General features: G+C 40.7%; 2 protein-coding genes across 4 annotated transcripts in view; both read left to right on the top strand.

Moving 5' to 3' along the window:
- The first annotated feature begins 794 nt into the window (after positions 1-794).
- LOC101616737 (nucleophosmin-like) lies at positions 795-1,892 on the top strand. Its single transcript, XM_045154734.1, has one exon. The coding sequence runs from the start codon at positions 810-812 to the stop codon at positions 1,587-1,589; it is 780 nt and encodes a 259-aa protein (XP_045010669.1). The 5' UTR covers positions 795-809; the 3' UTR covers positions 1,590-1,892.
- A 1,750-nt stretch (positions 1,893-3,642) lies between these two features.
- Prkd1 (protein kinase D1) overlaps positions 3,643-14,411 on the top strand; it is a 390,066-nt gene continuing 379,297 nt past the window's right edge. Inside the window, exon 1 of one of the 3 annotated variants that reach the window (XM_045155178.1) lies at positions 3,643-3,981. In XM_045155178.1, coding sequence (XP_045011113.1) covers positions 3,718-3,981 — 264 coding nt within the window. In that variant the 5' untranslated portion in view covers positions 3,643-3,717. The remainder of the gene's footprint in view (positions 3,982-14,411) is intronic. The other 2 variants (XM_004661851.3, XM_045155177.1) reach the window with 2 other exon arrangements.

Here is a 14,411-nt window from a genome sequence, read left to right as displayed (position 1 = left end):
TTCCCTTATAATAATGATTCTTGCATAGGAGCCTCTGAGTGATATTTAAAACACATTAATTAACTCATTTGGTTAAAAATTTTTCCAATGGTACAGCAGTGCAGTTCGAATAAAATAAAATCTATTTACCATTGATCTGGTTTCTATCAGCTCTCTAGCCCCAACTCATACACTTATACATTATTTCCTATGCTTTGAAATGCCTGATGCATTTGTGTGAGTCTTCTCAGTTTATAATGCCTAGAAGGTTATTACATCATACCTTCTTGAGATTGAGCCTTTTCCATCAACCATTCTTTGGCTCACATGTAAATGTTTCAGTGAAACCTCTTCTCTACTGGCCAGAGTATACCTTTCTCCATACTCCTGTCCATGGTCATTCTTTTTATCCCCGCATTAATCAGAAATAATCTTGTTTATTATTGCATTTTATTTTCAGTGTCATCTGTTTGGGCAAGAAGCTAGTCTGTTCCCATAGCTGGACAACTGTTACCAGCAGACTAGATCAGAGATCCAAGTTCAGAGCTGTGGCACACCAGTGTTTCCTGCTCTGCCAAGTCTCAAGTGAACTGTTTCTTATAAGCACCTTGTGAATTTACCAAAATTCTGCAGGATATTGACTTTATTTCAACTTGGGAAGAAAATGTATTTTCTGACATTACAAAATAACACACACACTTCCTATGAAGGATACTGCATCAAGAATAATTCCACTAGTGTGATTCCATCCTACATGTCTAGTGCAAGGCACCGTAGTTAGTTGTCTCCGTCTGTCTCCTCACACCCCCCCCAAGTGCGTGCCACCCCCCATGGAAGATTCCATGGACATGGACATGAGCCCGCTGAGGCCTCAGAACTACCTTTTCCGTTGTGAACTAAAGGCTGACAAAGATTATCACTTTAAGGTGGATAATGATGAAAATGAGCACCAGTTATCATTAAGAATGGTCAGTTTAGGGGCTGGGGCAAAAGATGAACTGCACATCGTTGAGGCAGAGGCAATGAATTGTGAAGGCAGTCCAATTAAAGTAACACTGGCAACTTTGAAAATGTCTGTACAACCAACGGTTTCTCTTGGGGGCTTTGAAATTACACCACCTGTGGTCTTAAGGTTGAAGTGCGGTTCAGGGCCTGTGCATATTAGTGGACAGCACTTAGTAGTTGTGGAGGAAGATGCAGAATCAGAAGATGAAGAGGAGGAGGATGTAAAACTCTTAAGTATGTCTGGAAAGCGATCTGCACCTGGAGGTGGTAACAAAGTTCCACAGGAAAAAGTAAAACTTGCTGCTGATGAAGATGATGATGAGGATGAAGATGATGATGAGGATGATGAAGAAGATGATGATGATGATTTTGATGATGATGAAGCTGAAGAAAAAGCTCCAGTGAAGAAATCTATACGAGATATTCCAGCCAAAAATGCACAAAAATCAAACCAAAATGGGAAAGACTCAAAACCCTCAACACCCAGATCAAAAGGTCAAGAAGCCTTCAAAAAACAGGAAAAAACTCCTAAAACACCAAAAGGACCTAGTTCTGTTGAAGACATTAAAGCAAAAATGCAAGCAAGTATAGAAAAGGCACATTGAACAGTCCTGGGCACTACTGGTAAATAAAGCCCAAAGATGGGGAAAGAGGAAAAGGAGAAACAAATCTAGTCCAAACTGAGTATCATCAACAATCCAGACTGAAGTCTTCTATTTTAATCTCATTCCCCTTTCCACATTCCCTTGCAGAATGTAGCCTTTTAACAAAAACATTTTTCTTTGACTCAGTGTGATTCAGTGAAGCTTACTGCTTACTCCTACTGTGGATATGCTTCATCTATAACTATGTTTTAATTACCTTTGTATCTGCTTAGCTGCTCAATAAATGCTTGAATGAACCAAAAAAAAAAAAAAAAAAAGAGTAATTCCATGATCTTGTAAGCTAAACTGTATCTGGTAAATGCAGAAAATTTAGTTTACCATGGATGAAAAAGACTACTTTCTAAATAATGCCCAGTAGGAGAACTGTCACACAGGTAGACCTTACCCAACTACCAACCCGGAGAGTAAACTCAAATCTCTTCTAGAATAGTAAATGACATAGTGTAGTTGAGGACCACAAGGTTCCACTTCCGTCTGTCTGAACACAACTGTAGAGAAAATTAATGTACAATATCTTGGGCCAGAACCAGAGGTGACAACCTATAATGGAAACTGAACATAATGAAATGTAACTCACTTCAAAAGAAGACATCTGTAATGGCTTTTCTGGGTGTTTGTGTGTATGCTGGTGCACGTGGGATGCGACTCAGGGGAAAACCCCTGAGACCGAATCTGTAAAGTCAAAACACGTGGGACCCCTTCAGAATTTATTAAGACCTACAAAACCGGCCTGGAGAGATGTCTTACAGGTTCAGGTGCTTGCCTGCAAAGCCAAAGGGTCCAGGTTCAATCCCCCAGGACCCAGGTAAGCCAGATGCACAAGGGGGCCCATATATCTGGAGTTTGTTTGCAGTGACTGGAGGCACTGGAGCACCCATTCTCTCTCTCCCTGCCTATTTTTCTCTCTCAAATAAATAAATAAAAATAAATATTTAAAAAAGAATTACAAAATCTTATCAGCTGACTATTGTTGAGGATCACTAAAACAAATAGGGCCGTTGTGAAGCTTTACCTGGTGCAAAGCATTGGCACACTCAAGAAGCCCATCTTGATGGGAAGAAAGGATATTAGAATTCAGGTACCGAGAGTGAGAAGCACCCCTTTGTTGCCCAACGAGATCAGAATTAGAGTACACTGCTCAGTCTTGATGGTGCCTCTGCTGGGAACACCTAGAAAGCTGGCTTTAGACTGGCTGGCAAGAAAGCAACACTGAAGGATGCTGCAACCTCGAAGATCTAGCCACCTGCCAACGTGAAATGAAACTGCCCCATCAGACCTCTCCTTTGTGGGGCGCTTAAGGAGTTGGTGGCTTTGTTTTCAACAGAGTTGAATTCTTGAGTTCAGCTACTTGTGTGACTAGTGTCTGGGAGCTTCAGGGAGCAGGGGAAAGAGTGCGAAGAGAGGAGTGGAGAGAAGGGAGGAAGGGGGAGAGGGAGAAGGAATGAGAATTTCGGGATTGGGATTGAAGTACATTCCTTGGATTGGCTTCTGGTACTCAATTTGAGGGCTCGCAGTGGGAGTACAAAGTAAGTGGGTTCCAGATGATCCCGACTATATTCTCGTTAGACCGGAGCATCCAAAAACTTGTGGAAGTGCAGAGTCTGGGAACACTTGGAAGATGCGGAGGGGACTGTGAGGATGGGGAGGTTGGCAGCTAGGGAAGCGGGCGCTCCGAGGTGGCCCGAGGCTCTGAGCGCCGCCTCGGGCAGGGTGGGCGGGTCGCGCCGGGGAGGCGGCTCCGAGCGCCGCCCTGGGTCCAGCCTGCCAGCCGAGGCGGGGAGGGCGGGCGGAGGGGGCGGTGGCCGGCACCTCGCAGCTGCTTCTCTGCGCCCGCCCCGCCCCGCCCCGCCCGGGCCGCGCGGACCCGCCGGGTCCTTGAGCCCAGCGGAGCGTGCGGCGGCCGCAGCAGTTCTCCGGCCTCCCTCCCGCCTCGGCCATCTTCCTGGCTTCCCGCCCCTCCCGGACTCCGGCCTCCGGCCTCGCGCCAGGACTCCCCCCACCCCCGAAAGTTTCTGGATTCCGGAGAAAGCAGCTCCCGGCCCGGCGCTCGGGAAACTTTGCCCGCGCGATGAGCGCCCCGCCGCTTCTGCGTCCGCCCAGCCCGCTGCTGCCCGTGGCGGCGGCCGCCGCAGCCGCTGCCGCCGCGCTGGTCCCGGGGTCCGGGCCGGGGCCCGTGCCCTTCCTGGGCCCCTCGGCGGCTCCGGCGGGGGGCCTCTCGTTCCATCTGCAGATCGGCCTGAGCCGAGAGCCCGTGCTGCTGATGCAGGACTCGTCCGGGGACTACAGCCTGGCGCACGTCCGCGAGATGGCTTGCTCCATCGTGGACCAGAAGGTAAGGCGCCGCGCCGGTGCCCGCGGGCGTCTCCGGAGCTCAGGGAGCGCTGCCCGCGCCGCCAACTTTCCAGCCTGGCCGCGCTCCGCCAGGGTCCGGCGTCCCGGGCTGCGGGACTGCGCACTCCAGGGCGCACAGTCTTCCCGTATCCTATAACCCCGGTGTTCTCCCCCGCCCGCCTCCTCGCCTTCGTTCCCATCAGTCTCATGCCATTTCTAGGAAGCGTGAGCTTTTCTCTCCTGCTCCTCCACAATCCAAGAGGCTTTCTGGCTGTAGTCTCTTTCCTCTGAACCCTGGACCAACGCGGTTCTGGCGCCGGAATCCCCTGGGACAGGCTCCGCGCTTTTTCAGCACTTGGCCCCCACCAGCTTCCTCTCAGATGGAATTGATAGATGCTGAGGAGTTCCTGGAGTGACCTGAAGATGAGGAATTTCTCACCTTCAATTAAGCTTTTTTTTTTTTTTTTTAAAGGGCTATGGACCAGGCCAGCTGTAAAAACAACCCACTATCACCACTATGCGAGGCCTTATGTGTTTAGTTCTTCGTGTGAGCTGGCAGACCAATTCTCCAACAAAATAATATGAAATTTACAGCCTTTCTGGTTTTCTTTTCTCAGACACTGATCTCAGGAGGGGGGCTGAAGTGCTGTGGAGGGTCTCGGGTCTTAGGAGCACCCCATGCTTGCTATCCTCTTTAGTTTGAGGAAGTAGGACTCTGCACAACATTCACCAAAGGCAGGCTGGGAAAAGGGTCTTTCTCTGGGCCAGGGCACTCTGGAAGGAGGCCCAATCCACCCATCACTGTTTTCCAGTGTAGTTTTGAATTTCCAAATTTCTTTTTATTTCCATTATCATTCATAGGGATGCCACACGGAAAGCAGAGAGAAGGTATAAAGGTGAGTGGCCAGGGCTCCCATCAGGGTGAATGGCCAGGATTCTGGGGAGTAGGCAGAGATAGCTAAAGGTGCTGAACTTCAGCCCTGGAGGACTAACTACTGGTATTCACTGGTAATGAACAATCATGGATTCCTAACACTCTTGGGAACAGACTTTCTAAACCTTGCGCATTGAGCACAGGGATATTAGGACACCCCCGCTCCCCCATCTAGAAAGCTATGAAAGTCCTGGAGGCCAGACTCAGGTAACAGTGAGTACCTTACATTTTTGTTCATTGAAATAAGTGATATTTTATATTACCTAAATTGTTTATAGCTTCTATGAAAGTGTCCCATTTTGTTTAATGCTAATACAAGTCATATCCAGTTCTTACCCCACAAAAGTGTCGAATATCTATTATGAGTGGTCAGGGGCATTCTAGGCTCCAACCACTTTACTTTAAAGCCATGATAGTCTATACTAGTCCCTATCAGCATTGCAGAGCAGTCAACTAAAAAGCAGTGCTCTATAAGCATAAGTAGCATGTGCAATAAAATTTCTCAAAACTAACCCAAATCTATAACACTTTAAGTGGTAGCACTGATTGAAAAAATATATAGTGCCATATTGTCAGAATATTCACATGGATTAAATTAATACTGACAAGTTATGTGTTCATCCCCATTCTCTCCATATCTTCCTCCCTTTCGTTCTCTCTCTCTCTCTCACACACACCCTCTTGATAGAGTTTAAGATGGGAAGCAACACGCACGATTCAAGAGGTTTGGGATGTGAAGTGAATTCCAGTTGTCCTGTATGAAGTGAGGTGCTACATGGAGAGAATGATGTGAGTTCACAGGGAGAGTGGTAATGGGGTAGTCTGCATTTATAGGATAAAACAGGCTGGAAAGAAGGAATTAGGATATCTAGGAAAAGTTCACTTGTGAAAAATTATCTTTGAGACTCTTAATAAATTCACATTGCTAGAAGGCTCAATAATATTCTCAAAAGAAGTGTCATACCAAGGATATGTGAAATCTACGTTAGCCGTGTGGAGGATATTTTAGAATGGCAAAAATGTTAAGGCAGAAATCAAACTGGAGTTGTCATTAGATGCTTAGAACCCAAGCCAAAGGGAGGAGGGGTGAAAAAATTATGAAAAGAGAGAATTAACTATGCTGATTGGTTTATAAGGAGAATCCTTTCTTTTTGTTTTTATTCTTGTAGTGTTCTAAAAGTTTGGAAAGTTTTCCTGGGACAGTCAGGATATGGATTTCAAACAGATACTTTTTAAGGCAATGGCACATTATGAGATTTTGAAATGTAATTGTATGTGTGTGTGTATATGTACACACACACACACACATATATGTACATATATATGAGATTTTGAAATGTAATTGTATGTGTGTGTGTATATATATGTACATATATATGTACATATGTGTATATGTACATATATATTTGTGTGTGTATGTACATATATATGTACATATATATATGAGATTTTGAAATGTAATTGTATGTGTGTGTGTATATGTATATATATATATATACATACATATATATATATATATATATATATAGTGTGTAATATTCTTACATACACAGAATAAGTATATATTGGATAGGAGGTCTAGAGGGGACTTTTTCAGTTGATCATCTATCTATATCAGCTATGCATATATCAGTTATCTATCTTCTATCATCTATTTTAGGAACCATCAGCCCAGGCAGAAAGAAACAGGATTAAGAAGGCTGAACATCAATCAGATATCTGTGCTTTGTGACAGCAGGAATTGAAGTGTTAGTGTGGAGTTAAGAAATGGGAGGAGGTCCTTTTGTCATTTGTTTTGGGCTTCCTTCCTGTCTTTATGAAGGATGGCAGGAATATGGGGAAAAGAGAAGGAGTAAGAAGGAGAGTTAGTTTTCTGGGGAGAGCTGAGAGCTTGAAGTTCTTTACAGGTTTCCATACAGACTATACTGTACAAGGTTCTTTTGGTTTCCATAGCACTTCTAGTTATTGTTTTAATATTAAGAGGCTTTTCATATAGTTGTAGTGTGTTTTAAGAGTCCCTAAATATATATAACATGGATCAGTCCAGCTTAAGTCTTTGACAGTATTAGTTGACAATTCAAGAACACTTTCTGGGATCAGGTCCTGAGGTGCATAGGGCAAAGGAGGAGAGATGCTGGGACAGTTGGCTTTACAGTGCATGTTTATGTAGCATTTAGAAAGCAGTTTTTCTTTATGTACATATTGAAATTAGCAGATATATGATTGTACTTGAAAGAAATAGATAGTAATTCAACTGAAATAATATTAAGGTGATTGAAATACCCTAATTATTTACTTTTATATAACTAAATAATTTATCCTTTAGTAAAGATCTATTCTGAGAAAATTCATTTTTTTATGAATACATAAATCTTTTAATACATAAGGTATTAATTCCTTTTTGGAAACTAATCCAAGGGTTTGATTTTCACCATTTATGTTATTTATATGTATTTCTTTACAAGGAAATGACATTGAGGTTAGGTTGTATATAAAAACATGTGTTCTGTTCATTGGTGTACATGGTTAGTTTTTCGGAGTGTAAAAATGATAAGTCCTGTTACTTTCTTCTGTCTTCATGTGATAGATGGGCTCAAAGGAATCATTTTGAAGTAAGGGGCAAAAATCCAAAAAATGAATTAGTTTGCTGTTGTAGCACATGTACATTTTTTTTTAAACAAATAGCATTCATTGGGAGATATGAGGTGTTAGGCTATGACTGCTTATTCATTTTGGCCTTTGTCTTATTAGAAGGACAGTCAGTATTGTCTTGAATCAACTTCTGTGGAGCAACATCATCTCTAAGAATCCTGCCATATAATTTCTCTTTCCACTATTATCTTTCTGGTCAAAGAAATTAAAGGTGAGATTTTAAGTCGAAAATAGCTAAGGAGTAACAAGGTTAGTGCCTTGGTTTGACAGTAGCAGTGCTTTGCTTGAATTGTTTTAGTTTCTTAATTACACACTGTTTTCTTAACAGTTGCTGTATCTTTTTGACCTTTATTAGAAGTTAGTTTTAGCTACTCTACTTTTACATAGATTGAGAAAACTAGGGGTAATTAGCTGGTGGACCAACCCAATATAGTTAGATGATAAATCCTTTTAAACTAATGATGGTCTTTAGGTTTTAGGAATATATTTTTATTTAGATTTTATCTGGCTACACTGCACATTTGCTGATTTCTGACTTGATGCAGTATAGAATATGTTGTTTCACTAGGTGATTCAAAAGTAATAATTTTTTTTTTTGTGGGGGGCTGGAGAAATGGCTTAGCAGTTAAGGTGTTTGCCTGCGAAGTCAAAGGATCTAAGTTCGATTTCCCAGGATCCACGTAAGCCAGATGCACAAGGGGCACATGCATCTGGAGTTCTTCTGCAGTGGCTAGAGGCCCTGGTGTGGCCATTCTCTCTCTCTCTCTGTCTGTCTTCTATCCCTCTCTGCTTGAAAATAAATAAATTTTAAAAAGTAATATAATTTTAATACTATACTATTCACATTTAAATTTATTTTCAAGCTTAATAGTATAATAGGATTATATTTTGGAGTTACATAGTATACATTCAATACACAAGTTAAATATTACCCAGAATACTTGCTTTCAGAAGCATTTTGCAAATTTGTGGGTGGTATAATATTTGCATTTCCATAATGAGGTTATTTGGGGACTAGACTCATACAATAATTTTAGTGTGCCTTTATTTTCACTGCCACTAGTCACACGAGCTCAGATGTATAATTTTCATCTTTTGTGTTGGTGCTTGAGAAATTTCAGATGTAGCAGGGTTTGGGATTAGGGTTGCTCAGTTTGTATATGTCATGCATACATTTATACAGTATATTATTTTAGTGGGTTTTGTGTGTGTGGTACATGTGTGTATACATGTACCACACCGGTTCTCAATCTTGTATGGCAAATGCTTTACCAACTAAGCCATCTTCCCAGACCCCTAGGTATTTGTTGAAATTCATTTGTAAAAGCTGGTTATCCATACATGTTTACATGTGTTTTGGCGCGCATGTGCAGACTAGAGGTCAATATCCAGTGTGGTCCTCAATCCCACACCACCTTTCTTTTTGAGACAGGGTCTGTCTCTGAACATGGACCTCACCTATTTGGCTAGACTTGCTAGGTAGCTAGATTAAGGGATCCACTGCTCTCTGTCTTCCATGAGTTGGGTGCTGGATCTGCACACCAGTCCTCAATCTTGTATGGCAAATGCTTTACCAATTAAGCCATCTTCCCAGACCCCTAGGTATTTGTTGAAATTCATTTGTAAAAGCTGTTTATCCATACACAGTCTTCAATTACCTAAATATTGTTTTGTATTTTGTAGTATAGGCTGCAAGAAGTAGATTCTCATTATGAATTTAGCTCACAATACAGAACAACCTGTCTGCTTGGTATTTTCTATTAGCACAGATACATGTAGATCTTCCATTACAAGTATAAATGGTGTCATGGGTTTCTTGGGGAGAATGGCCCTTGAAACTCTGAAGCCAGATACTCAAGGTGGCATATGCATCTGCAGTGGATGGAGGCCCTGGTACACCCATTTTTTTCTGCCTTTGCTGAATTCCAGCACTCAGGAGGTAGAAGTAGGAGGACAGCTGTGAGTTTGAGGCTAGCCTGAGGCTACAGAGTGAATTCCAGTTCAGCCTGGGCTAAAGGGAGACCCTACCTCAAACAAACAACAACAACAACAAAAGCAAGGTAGAAAATGGGGTTGTCCTCTGACTTCCATATGTCCTGTGACCTCCATGTGGCATGAGCATGTACATATACAAACACAAGTTGTTGCAGTTAAGCAGCAGCGTATCAGTAAGGCCCAGGTGACATTGTTTCTTGGCCTCATTATGAGAAAGTTCAGAAGTAGTTGTGTTTTGAGATAGCCTTTCAAATCTCATCCTTTCAGAGCTCCTTGAAAACTTAATCTATTTACATGGACTACTCAATTCCAAACACATTTTTCTAGTGGGAGTATATTGGCTGTTCTATGCCAAGACATTAGAACAATGATCACGACAGCAGGGCTGACTAAAGTAGGTTAGATGCAGGCTCCCTGGAGTTGGTGTCATGATGAAGATTCTTTTTTTTTTTTTTTAAATGTGTTAGAAATACTTAATCTTTCTTTTTTTGTAATAGTCTCTGATACTAAGATCAGTATCAGTGGGCATATAGGATGTTTTTAAAGGTAGTACTCACCTTGTAATGTCTCCAGTATTTCTCTAAAGAGAAGTTTTGAAAATCAAATTTCATTCTCATGAATCTTTAATGTTAAAGCAGCAAAACAAAAGGGTAAGAAAATAGGGCATTATTTTTATATTTTTTGGCAGTTAGAAACAAAGAAAATGATTACTTTGTTCACATATATACCCATTTTTTTTCTCTGTCACAATATGTAGAAATTTCCCTACAAATTTTTCTGGTACTGTCAAACAAATATTTTTCTACCACTAAAACCCAGTAATGATAGCACCACTTGAAGTTACTTGGCAGTGGGAAAACCCACATTATGCTGTTTCTTAGTTTTTCTGGTGTCACACAGAAAATATAACTAAATACACAGTCTTATATGGCCACCATGGGCTGGAGAGATGGCTTAGCGGTTAAGCGCTTGCTGGTGAAGCCTAAGGACCCCGATTTGAGGCTCGATTTTTCTAGGACCCACATTAGCCAGATGATCAAGGGGTTGCGTGCGTCTGGAGTTTGTTTGCAGTGACTGGAGGCCCTGGTGCACCCCTTCTCTCTCTGTCTGTCCCTCTCAAATAAATAAATAAAACAGAAAAAAATTTAAAAAATTATATGGCCATGATATAATTGTGGACATATAATTTGGATAGTTGCAAAGGTAACTGATGTAAAAACGCCATATCATCAGAAACAATTTATGCCTGTCTAATTTTGCAGGTTTCTGTGTAGAAGTTTCTTCTAAAGTTGCAAAAGGTTTTATTTGGCATAAGCTAGACAGTTGATACAGCATCTTAGCAATGTTGGCAAATATGCAGCTTAGATTTTAAAATATGCAATCATGTGGGAATTTTGTTCAACTTATTTTGGTGGAAAAAGAATAAAAAATACCCTTCACTGGTTCATTGGCATCTGTTTTGACTAAAGCACTGATTTATGAGAATTTGTTGCATTTACTCTTTTATTGAGGCATAATTTCAAGAATTTCCAAGTGTTTTGCTCCTTAATTGTCAGCAGCCGCTTTTTTCACATACATTGTAAGATTTTGGAAAAGTGAATGTGATAATGAAGATAGTAGTGAAAAACATGAAGGTGCACAGTACACTGAGCTTTTGATATTGTTAGGCTCTGTAGATGAGGGCATTGCCTTGTGAATGAAAGAAGCATAAACTTCATTAGTTGGAATCTTGCCAAACATTTTGGTAAACATGAAAAGTTTTATATATATGCCTCACTGATTTAAATGTTTAGGATCATTCTGTTAGTGGTTTTGTGTCGTTTGTAAATAATTGTTTGATGTCTTGATTGTTGTGGCAGCTTCAAATACCGTCTTAGGCTGAGTTTCCTTCTAACCCCACAGTACTAGGTGACTCAATAAGACTTCCCTTCTTACTGAGCTTTTTCAGTGTGTAATTAGCAAATAAAATTACATATGGTATGGTGTATAATGTGAGGTTTTGATCTGTGTACATATAATGTGATCTCATTAACATATCTATAACTTCACATGGATATCTTTTTTTTTGTGGTGAGAACATTTAAACTCTATCCTCTTAATCATTTTCAGGTATACCATGAGAAATTATCTATAGTTTCTGTGCTATGTATTAGGTCTTCAGAACCTAATGATGAAAAATTTATTCTTTGGTCAATTTCTTTTCATTCTGTCATGCTATTGGTTCCAGCCATCCTGGTTATGCTGCTTTCGGGTTCTATACGTGTAGTTTAAAGTGAGATCAATGCAGCATCTCCTCATTGTCCCTCCGTATTGTTGGAAATGATGTGATCTTCTTTAAACGAAGAATACAGTTCCATCTTGTGTATTTCCCATTTTCTTTATCCACTGAGTTGTTGATGGACATGTAAGATGATTCTCTATTTTGAGTCTTGTGAATAAATCTCCAGTACTAGCTTCCTTTGGAGAAGTATATGATATATAATGTATATGTATATATGCCTGAGATGGCAGTTCTGGCCTTACTTTCTGTCCCACCAGCACTGTACATTACAACATTACATAGATTTCCTTTTCTCCATACTCTTCCCAACACTTGTTATCTTGTCTTCTTTTTTTTTTTTTGAGGTAGTGTCACACTGTAGCCCCAGCCGACCTGAAATTTACCATGTAGTCTTGGGCTGGCCTCAAACTCACAGCAGCCTCCTGAAGTGGGACTTACTTTGGGGGTTCAAGCACAAACCCAAAACCCAATCCATTAAAGAATTGAAATAAAGCTGGGCGTCGTGATGCACACCTTTAATCCTAGCATTTAGGAGACAGAGGTAGGAGAATAACCAAGAGTACAAGTCCACCTTGAGACTACATAATGAATTCTAGATCAGCCTGGGTTAGAGTGAGACACTACCTTGACCCCCACCCCCGATATAAAACAAGACTGAGAAGTACTATTTTTGTGAACTATTATATTCAGAAGTCAGGAGGGGTGAAGGAGAGTCCACTGACCAACAGAAGGGGAATGGCAGGGGAGGTTAGTCTCAGAACCAAAGGGTGAGGAGTAGAAACATCCACATTGTCTAAGGGCCCATGTATATCCTTTCCCATCTTGACAGCAGCCACATTTTCAGGGTGGGAAGGCCAAAATCTTACTAGTGGCAAAAACTTCTGATGCTGATAGTTGCATAGCCCAGGAGCCAGAAAAACCCACTATAAGCCTCATGAACAGCCTCAGGCTCTTTTTCCATAAAATAGGGGCAGAATCTCTCAAAAGACTATTTAGCTCTTAAAAGGGATGGAATGAAGAGTTTGGACAAAGCCCTTAAATGTTTACTCACAGTTTAATTAAGCAATATATTATTTCTTTCTCTAAAAAAAAAAAAAAATCCTTTCCTTTAACTTGAGAATTACTGGTGTGTAGATTTGCCATGATCACACTCTCCAGTTCTTGACACAGTTTTTTTAATCTTTCTTGTAAAGCCCCAATGTGTTTTATTGTTTCTTTTAACTAGGTGTTGGAGGGATGTGGCTACTGATAACTGTTTTACATTGACAATTGAAACTTGCTTCAAAAAACACAGAAATAATAGATGGTTAAGACCCCAGCAAAAGTTGAGGTCTATTCCTTTCCTTTTTGAAAAGTAAGCAATGACTATTAATGATGATCTGAGAAGGCTCAGTCAATTAAGTCATGAGGACTGAGTTTGAGTCCCTAACACCCATGTAAAAATCATCTCTGATGGTTACACAGATCAAGAAAGACTTCTCAGAACCCTAGAATGTCATTGTATATTAACTGATAAACCTTTTCAAGTAATTATTAAAGACCCTGTTTCTCAATGTCTCCTACTAATTAAATGTGATTACACTTTTTTTTCCCCCTGGTAACTACTTAGGTTATTAAGATTGGTGATGAGTTTGAGATCTAGCAGGGGTCTTGGGTAGGACAAGGGAATTTAAAAATGGCTACCTCCTTTTCAGAACTCCAGAATGCCATTGTCGTAGATGGACACCTGTGAAGTTACTGGAATATGTGGCCTTAGGTCATACTTGGAGATACCTGAGAGTAATTTTTTTTTTAAAAAATGTGGACTGGTCTTTTAAAAAATTAGTGTATAAGAATTAGATTTCATTATGGTGTTTTTTTTTCAAAAAATTTTCACTTTTTGTGTCTCTTCTCTTCTCCCTTAGCCTCTCCCCTTTTGTACTTTCCATTCACAGTAACCTTCTTCCTGCTTTCATGAAACACATTTCCTTTTATCCTCTCTGCCTTACCCATCACCTCCCTATCTAGTAGCATATCGTATACCTGCTCTCAGAACCCCTTATTTACATATGTACAAACATTAAAAATTCGAATCTGCATATGAGAAACAACATGCAATTTTTGTCTTTCTGGGTCTGTATTACTTATAACTTTTTCTAGTTCTATCCATTTTCCTGAAAATTTAATAACTTCAATTTCTGACAGCTGAATCCCTTATGGTTATGTACCATGTCTTCCTTAACTAGTGTTCAGTTGATGGACATCTAGGCTGGTTCCACTTCCTAGTTATTGTGAATGGGGCAGCAATGAACATGGATGTGAAAGTATCTGTTTTATAGTATGTAGGATATATCTTGAAGGTGTAGAGCCAGAGTGGTAGAGTTAGGTCCTAGAATAGCTAAATTTTTACCCTTTTGAGAAACCTCTACATTGATTTTGATTGTGACTGTACCAGTCTGTGTTCCCACCAACAGTGAATAAGTGATTCCCTTTCACCAGCATTTGTTCCTTTTGGTTGTCATGATGATAGCCACTCTGCCTGGAATAAGATAAAATCCCAAGGTGACAGCTAAACATGTTGAATATTTAA

This window comes from Jaculus jaculus, chromosome 7, assembly GCF_020740685.1.
Source record: "Jaculus jaculus isolate mJacJac1 chromosome 7, mJacJac1.mat.Y.cur, whole genome shotgun sequence".
In the NCBI taxonomy this organism is placed as follows: domain Eukaryota; kingdom Metazoa; phylum Chordata; class Mammalia; order Rodentia; family Dipodidae; genus Jaculus; species Jaculus jaculus.
This window is presented reverse-complemented; position numbering and strand designations above follow the sequence as displayed.